The 18,655-nt window shown below is 43.9% G+C and overlaps 1 protein-coding gene across 1 annotated transcript in view; it reads right to left on the bottom strand.

Annotated features, from left to right (window-relative positions):
- Positions 1–1,630: 1,630 nt before the first annotated feature.
- The window catches only part of LOC138526290 (uncharacterized), an 89,055-nt gene continuing 72,030 nt past the window's right edge, over positions 1,631–18,655 (bottom strand). The window contains exons 6-7 of the mRNA XM_069636858.1: positions 10,488–10,619; positions 1,631–5,832 (exon numbers count right to left, since the gene is read on the bottom strand). Coding sequence (XP_069492959.1) covers positions 5,666–5,832; positions 10,488–10,619 — 299 coding nt within the window. The 3' untranslated portion in view covers positions 1,631–5,665. The remainder of the gene's footprint in view (positions 5,833–10,487; positions 10,620–18,655) is intronic.

Genomic DNA, 18,655 nt, shown 5'->3' with positions numbered 1-18,655 from the left:
CATTTATGTAAACATTGCATACTTTAGGGGACAGAACACATTACTCAAAGCTCTACTTCCTGATGCGATTCCTTCTGCATCATGTACCTCTTCCATGGATGTATAGATTGCACTTAAGTGCTACAAACAACACTGATATAAGTGCTTTGCGAAGCAACACGTCCAATAATGAAACAATAAAGATCACCGTTTAGCATTTTAATGGTACCTGCTCTATTGAAAGCATGACAGGATGAGTTGAATCTTCTAGGATCTGTACAGTAGAACATATGGGCAGCATATCCTTTTCAGAAGTAGGCTTTTTATGTAATATAATCTTTTTGGGTCTTACATAGCATAACTCCAGCCTCGTGTTGCTCGGTTCTGTGCGAGAGGAGGTATTGCAGTCATCAGGGAGCGAGAAAAAGGCAATACGCGAAAAGCGGATCTGTTGAACCATGACATCTGTTGAAGCATGCAGCTCGGAAGCACCTGCTGTCTGTGTGCTGATTAGATCCTCATTAGATCCTAGCCTCTGGGTCCATTGGGTGAGGTCACGTTGGGTTTGTGCTGCCATAAACTTGTCAGATAGCACAGCGAGTATAGCGCTTGCTTTGACATCCGTGCAGAGCCTACCAACGGCAGGGCCAAACTCATCCTTTCATTCTACCGAGGTCGATAAATGAGCGCCGCACACCATGGGTATAGCAGCCCTTAGATGCCTGAGTGTTCGTAGCACTACATTATAAGAGTATCCCCACGTTCCTGTTGCGTTCTAGGGAGGTGTGCCCTGGAAGCCTTGTGCTCTGGCGGGATAGTTGGCAAAGTGAAGAGAAGTGACTGGAGATTGTTCAAGCAGCCGGGCAGCGGCTGTGTGCATGTTTTCTGATTGGTGTATGCAGTGTCAGATGTAATGAAGAGTGCAATGTGTTGGTTATCAGGTGGGAAGTTTAGGAGTTACTGGCCCGTTGCGGGACTGCTTGGTTACTTACTTGCATCCCTGGTTTCGAGTGTTCCTGAGGCTTTCCTTGCATACCTTGCATTGATGAGGGATCTTATCTAATGGTATGAGTAGGCCATCCCAAAAAAGGTCAATTTTCTACATGTTTCTGTGTTTTAAGAGACAGTCTTGAAGGCCCTCTGCAGGCGATACCAGGAGATGTGTCATCGATGGGACAATTCAATGAACAGTGTCAGAAAGGCATTTTTTTGCTCATTTTCAATGCTTTAAGTGCCTGAGAATTATTTACTGATTTGAATGGGGTGCTTGAGAAACCTGGCGCACGTACTGTTGCCTGATGGCGATCGGTGGTGTCTTGTTCCTGTCGGATTGATTAAGCAGTACCACAAGGCGTTCTTGCCCACTTCTCGATGTTCTGGGTACAGGCGGGACATCTTGCCCCGTGTCCTGTTGCTGGACTGGTGTGTGGTTATGTTTGTTGTCACTGGATTGGTTGTCGCCGGTGTGTGGGTCCAATTTTTCAGTTAGTACAAACTTTGCTTGAAGCACGCCCATGACAGACTGAATTGTCTAGATTTCAGAACTTCGCATCATTTCTCTATTTAATAGGAGTACGCAATAATTAGGATTTGATGAATATTGTCTAGAATATAGTGTACCATAATATTAATAGATTTGGACTGCAAAATATACGAGCAGTGTGACAGCCTTTATTGAAAGATAATTTTTAATATCGATTTACCTTGTAAAAAGAATAAGCATTTTTTATTAAATATTGCATTGTCTATATCATCCATAACACTTTACATCCACCTCTCCATCAGTACATTATGTGTATAGCTTTGAAAAATAAAAAAATAAAACATTGCGCATTTGTTTTTAGATGAGCAGGACATTTCTTAACCAGAGTAAACAAATAGCTTATGACACATAAAAAAAGATCTCTATTGAAAATCCGTCATGCCATGGCAGTTTTAACAGTGAGTGTCTTCATAGTGTTTTATTATTTTATGGCTACTGGTGCCCTCGTGAGAGATTATATATATGAAAATGTATCTTCACTGTAACTCATTTAACTGCCTTTATTCCAGCGCCACATAATGGAGATTGACTAGTATGGCAGCGCCGCCAGGGTCCGACCACGGCGGCGCCTCAGGGGCCATGGCATGGTCTTTGTGCCAGCCAAGCAGGAACTTCCGTGGCGGCAACAATGGGAGGGGGTGTGGCAGCAGAAGGTGGGGACCGCCCTCCTTACCTTTCCTGGCATCCGGTGTCCAGAAGAGGGGGCCAAGCTGTGGCTCCAGTCTCTTTTTTCCACTGCCCATGCCACACAGAAGTTGTTTTAACCCCGCTCGCCTTGCTGTGGCTGTCTCAGTCGAGCCATTATCTGGGGATCCAATTGCCACAATTATGTTTGATGATTTGTGTTAATGGTGTATTATTTGTATGTCGCATTTTGGCACTGTTGACGGGGACCTACACAATCGATTATGAAAAACGTTTGGATCATGACCAAATGTTGAACTAGATGAACTATGATCTTGCTGCCTGGGCTGTGGGTTGAGGGGTCCACCTCTGTCCAACTGGCCAAGCAGGCGGGGACGGAGGCGGTGGCCCCCTCAGGTTGCCCATTGGGTGGAATTGTATCCCAGGCCTTTGCATTGGACTGTCTGGTTGGACATTGACATTTGCATTCTGCAATTAACCATGGAGCAGCTTAGACAGCTAGTGGGCCAAAAAGGCTGCTGGCGGGTCGCCAGGGCTGCCAGGGTCAAGATCATGGTAACCAATTATGGAGGATGTAAAATGGGTGAGGTCCCCATCATAATTTCTGAGGAATGTTGCTATAAAGTGCGGCCTGTTAAAGGATGTGGTTCAATTCTTTTGTATGATACAATGTGTATTTTCTAAAGGCATGGTCATTACGAGTGCACCCCTAAGAGAAAAAGCTACGTCGACATGCTGCCCCGTTACACTGAAGATTTAGAGCAAGTCTGTGAGTCATGGATTGCAGAGCGGCTACAGGAATCCCTGTCTTTCATCACAATGGATTCTGTATGTCAGGAAATCACACTTCTGAAGTCCGATATATTCATGTATTTCAAGGTGTATAAATATTCTGCAGTGAATCAGCGGTTATCGCAGTACTGATTCGGTTTAGTAGCACAAAAGGGTCCAATGAACTGTGTGCACTTCTATGTAGGGAAGCGAGTTGCCTGCCATCTCCCACTCCTCCACTCAAACATGCCTAGCAAAATAGTGATGCTTGTAGGTATTTGCCACAACTAAAATCCCTCAACCTACCTTCCATCTTCCTTTAATCTTCCATAAGGAGCTAATCGCCTCCCGGCACTGGTACAGGAGACCCTATCTCCACGATGTATTCCACTGGATGAACTCCAACTGCCTCAAAATCAACCCAGGCAAAACAGAAATAATGATCATCACAAAAAATGAAGGAGAAAACCACTTCATCCCTTGGCCAAGGGAACACGGGACAACCCCAGCACCCTCACCGATTGTAAAAAACCTGGGGTCCTGATGGACAATAATCTCACGCTAGAGCCACAAGTAAACGCCCTTCTCAAGAAAAGTTTCTTCCTCCTGCGAGCGGCAAAGAGGATCCTACCATTCCTATCGTTCGCCAACAAAATAACCACCATCATCGCCCTAGTCATGTCCCGAGTAAATTACGCCAACAGCCTATATTTAGGCATGCCGGAAGGACTTTCACAAAAGAAAAACTACAACGTATTCAAAACGTGGCAGCCAGACTCCTTCTAAAACTACCCCGAAGAGAACACACCACACCAGCGCTGAAAACACTACATTGGCTACCAATAAAACAACAAATAAAATTCAAAACAATGTGCATCACGCACAGAGTGGTACACAGCGAAGGTGCTGAGTTCCTGAGAGACAAAATGCGTCTACATCAACCAACAAGAACGCTCAGATCAAGCATTGACATCCGCCTGGTACTGAAACCCTACAACAAAAGAAAACTTGGACAATCCTCCTTCTCTCATCAAGCCCCGAAAACATGGAACGACCTTCCAAAGTACATACGTAACACAAGAAACCACCTACTATTCAGGAAACTACTCAAAACCTGTCCTTTCACGTCGTTACTAGAAAGACCAGCCACAGGGGCACGCACACAACTAAAACATCTATGAACGTAGAGAGAGACCCGGATCCACACCAAGCAATCAATGAGAAAAACCCTCAGGAAAATATCCCACAACATACTAAACGACTAACGGGGAGACAGCAGCAATACGACCAAAGACCGTATACACAGCAAGACAAAGACAAAAAACTAGGACAAATCATCAAGAGGACCATGACCTTAAACCATAGCGATGCCCAACAGACCTAAGGACAACAGACAGAGAGGGAAAGGCACTACACCACGAGCCCCAATCCAGTGGGTGAGAAACAGAATGATTCATCATTACACACTGTCCACCTACTACACAGCGGGAAGCACAATGCCCCATCACAAAAAAACGACAACTAAACAACATCCTCAAGGGTGTTCACCCCACAGAAACCAAAGAACAACGGAAAGACAGTCATGACAGGAGGAAACTAACGACTGAATACACAGGCTCACCAAGAGGGAAGCACTAGAACGCCACATCAACACCACTCTGACCCTGAACCATTCAAAACCTCAACTGAGCAGTGCTACACTAGATAACAAGAGAATAGAGATATTACCAACCCAGTCCCACACCCGAAGAAAGGCTCAGACACACCTATCAATCCAAACAATACTCACTATGATACAGCAGGGTCAGCGCAGCACCAACAAAGCGAGTCGGCCCATGAGGAACCAGCATCAACCCAACCCACAGGGATACAACTCTAACAGAATCAGAAGTACCTGAATCAGGACACAGACCCCACTAACCCAGCCCTCAATCTTCTGCATACTTAAACCACACAAAGCCACACAACCCTCTCTCTCCCAGCAATCCGAATGCACTTTACCACACTGCATCAACAACACATAAACATCACCTACAGCACTCGAGGTCTCGCCCGATCCGATACTAGCACCAAAGCCCAGCACTCGGTGTATACTGAGCTGAAGCTGCTAACAGCACATCACTTCTCCCACTCTCCTGCTCCCTTCCTTCCGTCTATCCCTACCCGTTTCCTGTTTACAGATCCCCCAGAGCGCCTTGGGACCAATTCCGTTGGTGATGGTGCGCTATATTAGTACCTTTAAAATAACATTAGACCGAAGTATTTCCAATAATTTCCACCGAAGAAAATTTGGTTTGGAAGCACACCTGTGAGAAGGTTGAATGGCTGTGACTTTTTTAAACGTCGGAGATTTTAGTTTCCACAAAATTACAAACGTTGAAGAAATTCTTGAACATGTCCAGGCTGATCAGATAAATCTGCCTGTGTTTGTCTAAAATGTCGGCATTTTACAGATGTCAGATGAACCATACCTGTGGTGCCCTTGAACATAACAAGTATACAATCACAAGGTAGGCCATGAAGTAATTACACACGGAACACATACACCCATGTTTAAATGATTAGACCTGTTTGCTACAGTACAGCTTAAAAGTCTGTCTGCTTCATTGAAACCGCTTGGAAACATAGTTATGACGTCACATTCCAAGTGTGGCTCTTGTTAGCATGGGATATAATTTTCACTGTTTAACCATATCCGTGTAAGCTTGATTCCACCTCAGGTAGCTTTCATTGTCCTTCCTTTATTCTGATATTTTTTATTCTCAACGGCCGACACGTTTTCTTACTGTACGGACTGAGTTCATGGCTATTTGGACATTCACATCTGTAACCTCCCGGAGTGTTGACGCAACTATGGGAGCAACCCGCTCTTTGAAATGTGCATTCGTCGACATCTAAGAAAAAAAGACATAGGCAATCATTAACACAAACAGCAGGTGCATGTTTAGGCATTCACAAAGGATGTCCTTGCCAAATCTTAAAATCAGAATAAAGGACAGGAAGATATGAGGTAAGAAAGAGTTAAGAGAAATAAATCTCATGATTTCATATAATACTATGCTGTTTTATGCTATGTTAAATTATGTCATGTTATGCCCTGTTAATGAAGAATTAATACCCGATCCGGCCGGCCGGACGGATCAGGTGTTAACGGCCCGGGGCCCGCGTTAAAGGCCCGAGTGTAATGAGGGTGTTTAATTGGGGTTCCCAGGATCTTAAACACCCGATCCGGCATGCCAGAGAGGGTTTTATTTCTCTTAGCAGCCTGGGTTGCCAATTCAGTAAACCGGGGTGCTTAGAACATTGTATTTTGATTCAATGAACGGGACGCAGTGAGCCATTCCATTCATTCAATCAAAATACTTCACTAAGATGGTTGCCATGGATCTGGAAGACGGGGCTCCATACAGGAGCCCCTCTTCCATTTCCATGGCGGCCTGGAAACAAGTGCATCAACAATGCAGCAGCACCGGCAGATGCCGCCGCTACAGAAGAAAGCAGGTAAGTGAGGCTAGGGGTGCGAGGGATGGGAGGATATTTAGGCAAGGAAATGATGGTGGAAGATGGCAGTGCAGGGCGGTGGAAGCAGCAAGCAGGTGGCTTCGAACGCAGGCTTGTATCGATAGATTCAGCCCAGGTTCCGAGCAACCTGATTGGTGTTCACCTGTTCCTGGGTGCTAAATTGTGTTATGTTACCCTATGATATTCCTTAATATAAATCCCATTAAGTTGAGAGATGTTTTGTGATGTTAGGGTGCCTGGGCTTGTTCAAGGAGTGGCGTGTTGTGACACCAGCAGGGGAATCCAGATATTAGTCTACTGGAGCAAAGGAATAATCAGAGGGAAATTAGAGAATAAGAAAGAGGGCAGCAGATGTGACAGATAATGAGAGGGAGGGATGCAGCAGTGAAATAATGTTTTTGTGTTAGGATGAGTGCATGTCAGTCTGACATAGTTGTCCATAGTTATGAAGAGAGAGAGAGAAGAGTATGCCATAATGCGCTTTAGTCATTCAAATGTATATCCAAGTCAGATTTGGATGAATTGCCAGTTACTACTGCGATGTGTGCAACGGGGCCTGGATGCTCCCAGGACCCACACCAATAATTCACATTCACACACGGCTGGTGGCAGGGATCCAATGTTCCATTGGTGGGCTTTCGCCCTTATTTATTAACCCTGCTTAGACGTACGGCATGCTGCCACTCGGCATGCCGTCGACTGTAATCACATGACTGTGTCACAACTACATGCTGTAGCGGTTGATACATTTTTTTTAATGCAGGGTGTTGACATGTTTCATGAATGTTTGTGAGTGACCAGTGAAGCAAAGAATCCCCAACCAACCAACAAGAGTTCCGGGGAGTTCCCCCCTAAGACATTTTCTTTAAATAATAGGTAGAAATACTGCTTTCTACAAAACACTTTCTAGGAAACAATTAGTGAAAAGCCAGACAATAAAGTCGGTTTTGTAGCATTACATATGAAAACATTCAACACTTGCCAGATCACCAACCATTCACAGGAGTATTTTCCAAGGCATTTTCATGATGCTTTTTCCTAGAATATATGCCAGTGGTTTGTCTTTGTTAAAATAAATGTGTTTCATGCTAACTGTGCCCAAACATGTCCATGCTGGCTATGCAGATATTTGGCAATATCTCCATGTTAAAAGATACTCTTGCTTGCTTTGCCCATAATGACATTAATGACACTATAAGAAAACATGTTCATGCTTGCTGCACCAATAAAGGCAAGAATTTCCATGCCAGAACCCTCATCATGTTGGCTTGCCCATAATGGCATTTTAAAAGGCATGCCACTATAAGAAAACATGGATATACTGGTTGCATCAATATAGGCCTGTATGCTCACATGAAAACACTTTACATGTAGGGTTTGTCCACAATGCCAGTAAAAATGCTATGCCATCGTAAGAAAACATGTCCATATTGGCTGCACCAACGTAGGCTCTTCCCACATAAGAAAACTCCCCATATTGGCTTTGCCACCAAAATGTCAGAAAAAATTCCACCCACTGTCAAAAATATGTCCATACTGATTGCACCAGCGTAGGTCCTCCCCAATTGAGAACACTTATCATGTTGGTTTTGCCGATAATGCCAGTAAAAATGCCAAGCCACTGCAAGGAAATAATTCCATACTGGCTGCATCAAGTAGGCCAATATCCCCATGCAATATCACTCATCATGTTGACTTTGCCCATAATCCCAGCAATCCCATGCCACTGTAAGAAAACATGTCTGCGATAGCTCCAGGTGTCTTTCCTTCTACTGCTCATCCTGCACAGAAGAACCGGGAATAGGGGGTGGTGTGAATCAAAAACACCTCTCACTTCCAGATTGCTCACATGCACGGTTAAACCAGAGCACCTCTAAATCATGCCCCAGACGTTCTTAATACTTGGAGAGAAACAGGGCACCCCTTACAAACAATTGAGTCTGCAGTTTCCCAGAGTACGTGCCCAATGGCCCTGCAAGGCTGGGGAAACAAAACACCCCCAGCACCCAGCGTGCACTGTCTGGTGTAATGTAAACCGCATTTCCTTATAACGACACCAGCCCAGGAGCGCTTCCTCAGCTGCTTATTTGAGTAGAGGCAGCACTTATTGTTTTTGCTTTGCTGGCAATTTTAAAAATAAAAAGTTTTATTTAGGGCTGCTCCATAATGGGTGACAGGTCTGTGCCCTTCTGCCCATTACAGAAGAGTCAACACTGTTCTGCAGTGTTAGATGCATGAATCATTGGAGAATGTGCTGGGGCAATCCTTAAAATTGGTGGTGGTGCAGTCCTATGCTATTTTATTTTATGCTATACTGTTGTCTCTTGAATATTAGTAACCGGCGGCGACATTCCACGGGATACACTTAATGTGTATTGGCTCGTTTCAGAGCCATACCACAGTGTAATCCTGTGGACACAATTACGTGGATGCACTTACGTGCATCGCGCACTGGGTACACTGTCTTTATTTATTTTTCTGGCGACCTTGGAAAGGGAGAAGGGACCACACATTGTCCCTTCTCCCTTTCCCAAGGTGGCCAGTTTCCTACCATTCATTAGTATGGAGCAAGTTGGCCCAAAATGGCGCCCTGTTGTTCCATACTAATGAAGCAGTATGTGCGTTCTAGTGTTCCTAGAACTAACGCGTACTGCGACAACCCCTTTTCAAACGGCAAAAGAAATGCCGCTTGAAAAGGTTTCATCAGCATTAGTATTCCGGGGCTGCAAACTCGGGGAAACTAGTATCCCGAGACTGCAGACCCCGGAGTACTAATGACAATAACCGCATCACCGTCGGGACATTACCACCTTAAGGTAATGCCCCAGCGGCCACCGTTAAGGCCCTCGCTACTCTCTGGCCTGTAACTTCAGGCCCCAGGGGCATCACCTAAGGCGGTAATGGCCCACCGGCTCAGCCGTTATTGCCATAATATAATGCAATTCAAAGTTACATTTATTCCAAGCTAAACTATGTTTGGTTGTAGTGATAATATTAATGTGTGTAACTATACAGCACTTCATGATGGATTCCTCCAATTCTAACTGCTTTTACAACAGGCGCTGTTATCACCCAATTTGCAGGTACTCAATACATCAACTTCAGAAAAATGAAGGGTAAAGTCAGCCCTGTTGCGGGATTAGAATTTGCAAAGTGCAGGCTTACCCCATGACTTCAATGAGAGATTGACTGGTGCACTTTTCACCTGGGCCTTAGATGGTGTTATGCTCAGACTCTATATGTATTATGTTCTTTGCAATGTTATGCTTTTTATATTATGTAGAGCACAATAGTTATATGTAGCATGATGGTTACATGTGTGATATGTGTACAACAGAAGATAGAACATGGTGTGGTCGATGCCCACAACATAATGAACATCTCAAGTGTGTTAAACTTGATTACTGAACCTTCAAGGCATGCCATATAATTACAGGCACTTGCCTTGACTCGTAGGTGCCAATTGGTACCATGTCATGTGTGATGCTCACAAGCAGTTCTGGCTTCTCATCCAAGAGCACTTGATGTTCTTTCTCTTGTAGTTTTGTTTTCACATTTTAAATTTGGGCCTAAAAGTCCTAGGATGCAAAGAGCCAAGGCTGGTCAAGTGTCACCAGGCTTGGACTGGCCAGCAGGGCAAAAGGGCAGTACTCAAAGTGCAGGTAATGCTAGTAATAGACAGCTTTTTTTGCTTATAGTGGTGCAGTGTTATGATTATGGCCAAAGTGGGCCAGTTTGCTGAGTTACTTCACTCAGCATCTAGGAGTTTTGACCAGTGTTACGGAAAAATATTATTTAAAGGGCACATATTTCCAAACATTTTACCCAAACAAAAACTCCCCCTTGGGCACTGTTCAAACAGTCTGACACAAAAGGAATTCATTGCCATTTGTGAAGTGAACTTCATGACTACGGGCCCCTTTTTCAATGGCGCCTGAGCCAATTCTATGCCCCATTCCGACCCTGAGTATAACACATGAGATGAGGCCTCTTAGAAGATATGTAGTTGGTTTTGTCCACAACTTACCTACGCAGTGATAGCGGTCAGTGCTAACCCTGTAGCCCCGAGGACAGACACAAAGGAAGGATCCCGGCAGGTCTACGCATTTCCATTCGCACTTCTGCTCGGCGCGCTCCATATCCAAGCACTCGTTGATATCTACAGATAGGGAAATGGGACAGGTATTGTGTCTTTAACCGAAAAGAAAATGGGCCGTTTTAATTAGCATCTGATAAACAAACAAGCCCTCTCTTTGGCTAACCATCCAGGTTGTTCCACCAAATCGCCCAGTAGCACACATGGAGGATAAGGTTCTTGGTGGGCATACTAGGCACACTACAGAGATGCTTCGGATCAAATTTCGATGTCTAGGTTTAGAAAGCACAGATGTGGCAGATGCAAAAGAGTCGCTCTAGATGAGAGAGCTTCCGGACCATCCATAGTCAAGGCGAGAAGTAATAGTGCTCCCAATGTTGAACCAGCCAATGCCCGTATGGTGCCTTTGTACAGAATCCAAAAAAAGGGGAACTAGAAACATTCCCTAGTTCATAGTACACTCACGCGGTGCCATTAAACAAGTTGTAGCAGTTTGTCGAATGTTCAAATCCTATTCCTGAAACTTACGAAATTATAGTCCATAAATCTTAATGTAAAAGTATCCCAATCGCTGTAATTTCATGGAAGGCAATGTGCATCCAAAAATGCGTGTCCGAGGAGTAATTGCCAATGCATTTGAGAGCTTAGTCGATCTTCAGGGCTGGACACTATGAACATGACACCGCATCAAAATATGATACATACAAATAAATCTGGAGCAAATATATACCACACAATTGTCGATCACACCATACATTTGATGTACAAATGATAAAGAAAAGAAAGAATTTGAAAAAAACAGAATCAAAACATATGCAAATAAACCATCCATAGGGCGCTCATCTAGTAAAGCCCTAAAGTCCTCCCCGTGGCTGTGGAAGAGCCTTAGAGCGTCTACAGGGAAACACCCGCATAACAAAAACAATGGCATGTAACATCTGAACAATGCGGCATGAACATGTGTTCAAAGAGTAAAATATTACACATCGATATCGTGTGGGTGATGATTAGCTGGGAATGTGCAGTCATCCTAGTGACCAAATGGTATGATCCATCTCTACCTGTTGCTGATAAGGAACAATGAATAAAGAAAAGAAAACATGTGTTGGAGTAACTTACTCATTTGAAAAAATCACTAATGTAAAAGTCCATCTGTAGCTTAAATGGCAAGACATCTGGTCTTACCTGCCGTTGACAGGTTCATAGTGGCACAGAGCGAGTTAGGAAAAAGCTTGGGCCTCAAGCCTATCTCCATTATTTATGATTCTCTTGCTAACCAACGTGACATTACTGATTTGCATACGCAATGACATCATGTGTGCCTCGCGTTCCGCATGTCCTAGGGACAGGGCGCATGGGAAGGCAGCCACATTGTCGCTGGCATCTTTACCAACCAAAAATATAAGAACATCTCAGAGATGGATGCACATTGTTGTTCATGCCAAATAAGGCAGTGAAGCACTGTAGGTGTATACATTTACCATTGACAATGAGAAAGTGCCCATTGAGTGCCCGTACATCCTTTCTCATGCCCCATGATTTAGAATAATGTGGAGATTAACAAGGGGGGTCTTGGGAGTCCCTCTGCCAGACATTAGTCCTGGTTACGAGAGACTTACCCAGAGTCTTTAGCTCACTATCTTTCACAGAGAAGAAATATCCTAAACATATCAGTCTTTGTCCTGCCCTGGGGCGTCCAGCAGCGAAATGCTAGGCAATTCTCTTCTGAACAAGAGTACCAACAGCAACCCCACACGCGTGTTTCGGTCTGGTTGGATCTCATTAGTAGGGTGGAGCTGTGCCTCTCTAAGAATAGCGAGCAAGGGGTCCACGTCTGGATTCCCCTAGTAACTTAGGGTGAGACCCAAAGTTACTTAAATATGCAGATTAACAAGGGGGGGCTCCTGGGAGTCCCTCTGCCAGACATTAGTCCTGGTTATGAGAGACTTACCCAGAGTCTTTAGCCCACTATCTTTCACAGAGAAGAAATATCCTAAACATATCAGTCTTTGTCCTGCCCTAGGGCTGTCCAGCACCCAAATGCTAGGCAATTCACCTCTGAACAAGAGTACCAACAACAACCCCAGACATGTGTTTCGGTCTGGTTGGACCTCATCAGTAGGGTGGAGCTGTGCCTCTCTAGAAATAGTGAGCAAGGGGTCCACTCTGGGTAAGTCTCTTGTAACCAGGACTAATGTCTGGCAGAGGGACTCCCAGGACCTCCCTTGTTAATTAGAATAATGTGGAACATTGTACCAAGCATATGGAATATTCTATGATGGGGCTCAATGCATTTGTGTTATGGTGAAAGCTCTGTATATTGCAACAAACTGTGTCACAATGTGCTGTGCAACATGGACTCCTTTATACAGCAGGCTACATATTACATTCATACATTTGTAACAGCAAAGTTATAGGACTGTGAATGTATCTGTCTCAGAACAACATAGAATCAAGTACTTTCAACCAATTACAGGGATGAATTGCAATTTGCAGAACGAATTGCAAGACATACAGATCCATCAGTACATAGGGATAAATAAATCTCCAGGCTGTGGACAGCCTAATTATCTTAAATTCAAGGGAATACAAATCAGTCACTCAAGGCTAAAGATAGCATATGAAGTTGATTTATTCGTTAATGCCCCCCCCCCCCGGACCATGGCATCGAGTCGCTCTATCCAATAGGTCTCTCTTTGTTCTAGTATTATGGCTAGGTTCTCATGTATATTCAGTTTCGTAAATACCTCAACTATCTGGAAGCAGATCTGTGAAATATTGTACTTCTTCTCCACCCAATGGCGGGCCACAGCTGAGTTCATGTTACTGTTTCTGATCTGTGTTCGTTCCACCTTAGTTTGCCTTGTCGTTTCGACTGTCCAACATAATAAACCCCACATGGGCATTTAATCATGTAAATAATGTTTGCAGCATTACATGTTGCAAAGCCAGAGGCGTTGCTGGGGGGGTGGGCTAAGGCGGCTATAGCCCCTGGTCTTTTGGTTGTAGCCCCGGATATAATCTCAGGAGCTACAACCAAAAGGCTAGCTAGCCCCCAGTCCCGACAGTTCCGACAATAGCTTAGCCCCGGGTCTTTTCCAGACATAGCAACGCCCCTGTGCAAAACTATTTATCCTAATCTTCTCTCATGTTCTAGGATGGTTGATGGTGTTCCCCTTGGTTACAAAGTCACGACTACTACAATGAAAGCACAGAAAAGTCCCTTTTCTTGTTGTTAGAGGTTGTTTTCTCTCTGGTCTCGTTTAACAAGATGGTCTCTGAAATTAGTGCTCCTTTGGTACGTGAATGTGAGCAAGTCTTGGAACAAATGTTCCACTCTGGAATCACAGGTCAGAGTCCTCCAGTTCCTTTTTATCACTGATTTGATCTGGTTACTTTGTCCAGAGTATTTTGAAACATATACCAGAGAAGGAGTATCTTTCTTTTTCCTTCCCTCTGAAGGAAGTCCTTCTGGTTGTACATTGATTAGTCGATCAGCTGCTGTTTTGATCTACTCCGTCTTGTAGCCACAGGCTAAAAACTTCTCCCATTTGTTGATTTCCTTCACATATTCATTGGGATTGCTGACGATCGTCCTGACTCGTAGCATATGAGTAAAGGGCAAGTTCTTGATAAGAGTGGGTTGATGAAAGCTGAGTCTGTGCAATAAATTGTTGCAATCTGTTTGTTTCCGATAGATGTTTGTGAGATATTTTCCTCGTGTGTCCTGCTGGACACATTAAGGAAATGTATCTGCTCCTTTGATGATTCACTGGTGAACTGGATCCTGAGGTTAATGGTATTCATGTAAGCAAAGAATCCTTCTAGATTTTCCTGTGTCCCTTTCCAAATTCCAAAGATGTCATCAATGTAGCGTACCCACATGGATGTGTAATTGCACCACACCCCATGTTCAAGAATATGTTCTTTTTCAAATGTATGCATAAAGCAATTCGTGTAAGTAGGGGCCATCGTCACCCCAATAGATGTGCCTGATACTTGTAGATAGAAGTTGCTTGTACTGGAAATGGGAATTTTCTGAAATTAATTGAATGGCAAAAATATCAGAATAAATTCTTTGGGGGTGATGATGCCCCTACTTATGCAAATTGCTTTATGCATACAGTTGAAAAAGAACATATTCTAGAACATGGGGTGTGGCGCAATTACTTATCTCTATTGGTATGCTACATTTATGACAATTTTCAGCTCTGTATCTGCTTGGAACATTTGGAGGGAGAACCGAGATGGTATTTTTGAGGCCAGGAAGGAAACCCAGCTTGCTTGGTCAACATTCATCAATGGATGCCAATTACCTCTATGATTCATAAAAGGCTTAGATGCTTAAGAGTTTCATTACAGGTATGGTGGCAATGGTAAAAAGGAGTGCACTTTTAGATACCTCATATTTTTGATATATCACCTAATTAAGGGTTCAGATCACCTGGGTCATTTACCCCATGCCATAAACGTCCAATGAGTTAGGCGGTATATTCAACGTAGGAGGTTTTTGCTTCTACCACCATACCTTTAATGAGGTCCTTATTATATGGACTAATCAACAACATTGTCTATAGGACAATCAATTCTAGGCCAAGTCCTGGCTCATGTCGACCCAGGGAAGGGTTGGGGATGATGTTTAATGGTGGTCTATGAGCTCACAAAGTAATTAGCTCAGTAATTAAAACTATCAGCTTAAAATAGTGACTTGCAAAGCCATGTAATATGCGGTGTGGGAATGTCATAGCGTTGGTCTTGTCCTGTAAAGAATACTGAAGATGATCGAATCCTGATAGCCCATGCCATCTGTCACCAGGATACACAGTTGACAAAATAGAGCATACTTGAGTCACAGAACCCTCATTCAGCAGAACACACTGGCTGCTAGTACAATCAAAAGTAGTACTTGACACATATTGACAGTGGTTTATAGAGTGTATGCGGAAATGGGGTCCAATGAGCTGCAAAACACAACTTCAGAATACATGTCACCCCTATACTCCTCAACACACAGCTGTGTGGCTTTCCCCAACATAGATAGGCTAATCCTCAGAGTGTCCTTCTGTGTGATAGACATCTCCCACACCCTATGTTTCATCAAGCTTTCTCAGTTTAAGTTGGTATCCAGTGATAATAAAGAAAATACAATTACAAAGAATGCTATACCAGAGAAAAAAACAAATGGATATGGGGGTGGGGTAAAGGGGTAAAACGGGTGGGAATGGGGTTGGGGTTGGTTTAAGCACATAGAGAAACGGGGGCGTTTAGGTGGTGAAAAATTCGATATTTGTTTACTGTTATTGTTTTCGTTGAAAAAGCATTCTCTGTAATCACATAGAACCGTTAAAGTTAGCAGCATAATCTTCTTCCTGTCCACCATTTCCCTGGACAGCTTCCAGAAGCATCCTGACACTGCATGTCGGTGGCATACATTTGCCATAAACATAAACAACTATAAACAACCAGTTAAAAATCAACTTCCACGCACAGTTCAAGATTGCCTTTCTGGCCAATAAAGCACTGCCTGGATCACGTCCTGTCAAACTTTTGGGCCACTTCAGATCCACTGAAGCAACAGAGTTACTTCAACCAGGGCTTTGCACCAGACCCTGGCAGGGGTTTGGGGTGGTGCAGTGGTTTTATGCTTGGCCTGGGATCAGTCACTCGCTCCCTGCACTGATTCTATCCAGCATTTTATGTAAATTGGAAGCATGTGTAAGCCGCGCCTGCACTCTCTGCCTCTGCCCTGACTAGGTCTGCTAATTCTTTAAACCTATCGCTCGATCAATATGTACAACTTGATAAATGAATATAAATAATTATTTAGTTTAACTAAATGCCTATTTTGATGCTGTTTAGACATATTTTCGTTCAAATTATCTGAATCCAAAGATCAGTGTTCCAATGAACTAGAGGCTGTCATAGTGAGCATCTTTTTTTTACAAGGCAGCCTCACTTTTGGTTGGCCATCACAGAAATAAATAAAAGGGGTAGTACTTTAATTTATATTACCCATCTGTATAATGATATTTTACATGCATGCATATTTCATGTTCATTAGTAGAATCACACCCGGCATTTCCTTTGGTCTGACCTGCACATGCATCGTCCTCTCTTCACTTTTTTTTAAACTCTTTTTATTGAATTTACAACATGTTGAACCAATACACAACAACCCCCCACCCCTCCCGGAGGCACTTCTGCTCAGCCCCTGGCCCATTCCTTTCACGGGCCGGTCGGCAGGGTTCATTGTAGCTCCAACAGTTTTAGGCGCTGGGGGCACCCGACTACCCTAAAGTCGTCTTTGAGAAATGCCAAAGTTTCTCCCCAGTCCTTTGCAAAATTATGCACATTGTTGTTCATGGCATACGTTGCCCATTAGAGAGCTATAATTTCCCATATCTTTCACAGCCAGTCCTGCATCATGGGAGCTTCCGGGCTTTTTCACCTCTGCGCTATTAATGTCATGGCCGCCAGCGTTAGGATCACTCTCGCTTTCTCACGAGATCTGGGTTCCTCCGCTGCAGTGCTCCCTCTGATTCCCAGCAATATCTGCTCCGGTGGTCGACTCTCCCCTGGCCCGAAGGCCTGATCCTGTGCCCTCTGTATTTCTTGCCAAAAAGTCACAATTTTAAGACACTCCCACCAGATATGCTGTGCTGTGCCCTCCATCCCGCAACCACTCCAGCAGTCCCCTGGGGTTCCCAGGTATATCCTGTGAAGTTGGGCTGGTGTATAGTGCCAGCCTAAAAGGATCTTATACCAAGTTTCTTGCAACTGGGATGCTCTAGCTAATTTGGGAATCTTTCTCCATACTCTCTTCACTTTTAATAGACAGATCGCCCCTTAGAGCAGCCTGTGAGCATTTGACCTGAGCCATAAGCGTGTGCCTGACAGGCCACTGCGGGCCATTGGTTTAGGCCAATATGCCATCTTACTGGGATGTGTGGCGATCTCCACTGCCATTTGCATGTTCACCAGATGCTGTGGCAGATCTGAAAGTGGTGGTCTGTTAGGTTAGTGAGGAACGAGGGCAAATGCAAGATATCGTTCCTGTTCCATTGATGTGTGCACTATGTAACAAAGAAGTGTCCTAATAGTCAGATTCTGTGGGCACAATATGTGCATTCAATTGCAGGGTTCACAGTAAATATCTGTTAATTCCCCATTCAGCAAAAACAAAAGACCATAGTAATTTTAGCTTTTATAAAGCTGAGACAACGCGATGGGCAGACTGCTGGAGGTGCAGATAATTTTGAAGTCACCTAAAGCAGATCTTCATATGGTTTAAATCAGGAAAATGGCATGCAAGTATATAGGAGCAGCTGAATGTCCATACAGGAAGTCCTGCCCCCATCTTGCCTATATGTTGGAAACCGGAAATCGCAACATGAACGACACCAGTGATTGTGCCGATTCCACAGAGAGTCTTCGAGAAAAGGTATCCATTAAGAAAACCCTATATGCTGTACCCTCGTAGAGATGATAACCTTTTGGAGGAGATCCCCGAAGGAATATGAAGATGAAAGGAAAAGAGGCTGGTGACGTCACAAGAAATGAGCCTGACGCACCAAGAAGAGTGGTCTAAGAAGAAGATGCATAGACCTTATAGAATTGATGTCGGATTAAAGAATCGAGTGAACTTTCATATGCGGAATGAAGATTGCACGTGTGAAGAGCATTGCAGAAAATGAAAGTTGTTTTATAACTGTACAGATGCAGCAACGCAAGTAGACTAAGTGTTCATAAAGGCTAGCTAATCATAGTGACTAGACTGCAGGCAGTGCCGCCATTATATAGAATTCTTGACATTGCTGTCACATATTTAGTAAGACCCATGAAGAAAAGAAGGATTGGCGGGCTGTGTCGCAGCAAGAAAACAGCTGAAGATCGAGGACAGGCCTGGAATAGCTGTCTGACCTGGTGTCAAAGGATGGAGCAGCCAAGAACTGGTTATCTATCCTTGAAGAACAGCAGTGAACATGAGAAGCTGAATAAGCCCTTGTAAAGGTGAAAGAAAGAACAGCATGAGGGCCAACGTTTTTAATTAAAGACAATTAAATGCTGCAAAACAGGCCAAAATACGGTCTCCTGTCACG

The sequence above is a fragment of the Ambystoma mexicanum genome, chromosome 7p (assembly GCF_040938575.1).
Source record: "Ambystoma mexicanum isolate Mex_15411 chromosome 7p, UKY_AmexF1_1, whole genome shotgun sequence".
In the NCBI taxonomy this organism is placed as follows: domain Eukaryota; kingdom Metazoa; phylum Chordata; class Amphibia; order Caudata; family Ambystomatidae; genus Ambystoma; species Ambystoma mexicanum.
Note: the sequence above shows the minus strand (reverse complement) of the source record. Positions and strands in the feature narration are given on the sequence as shown.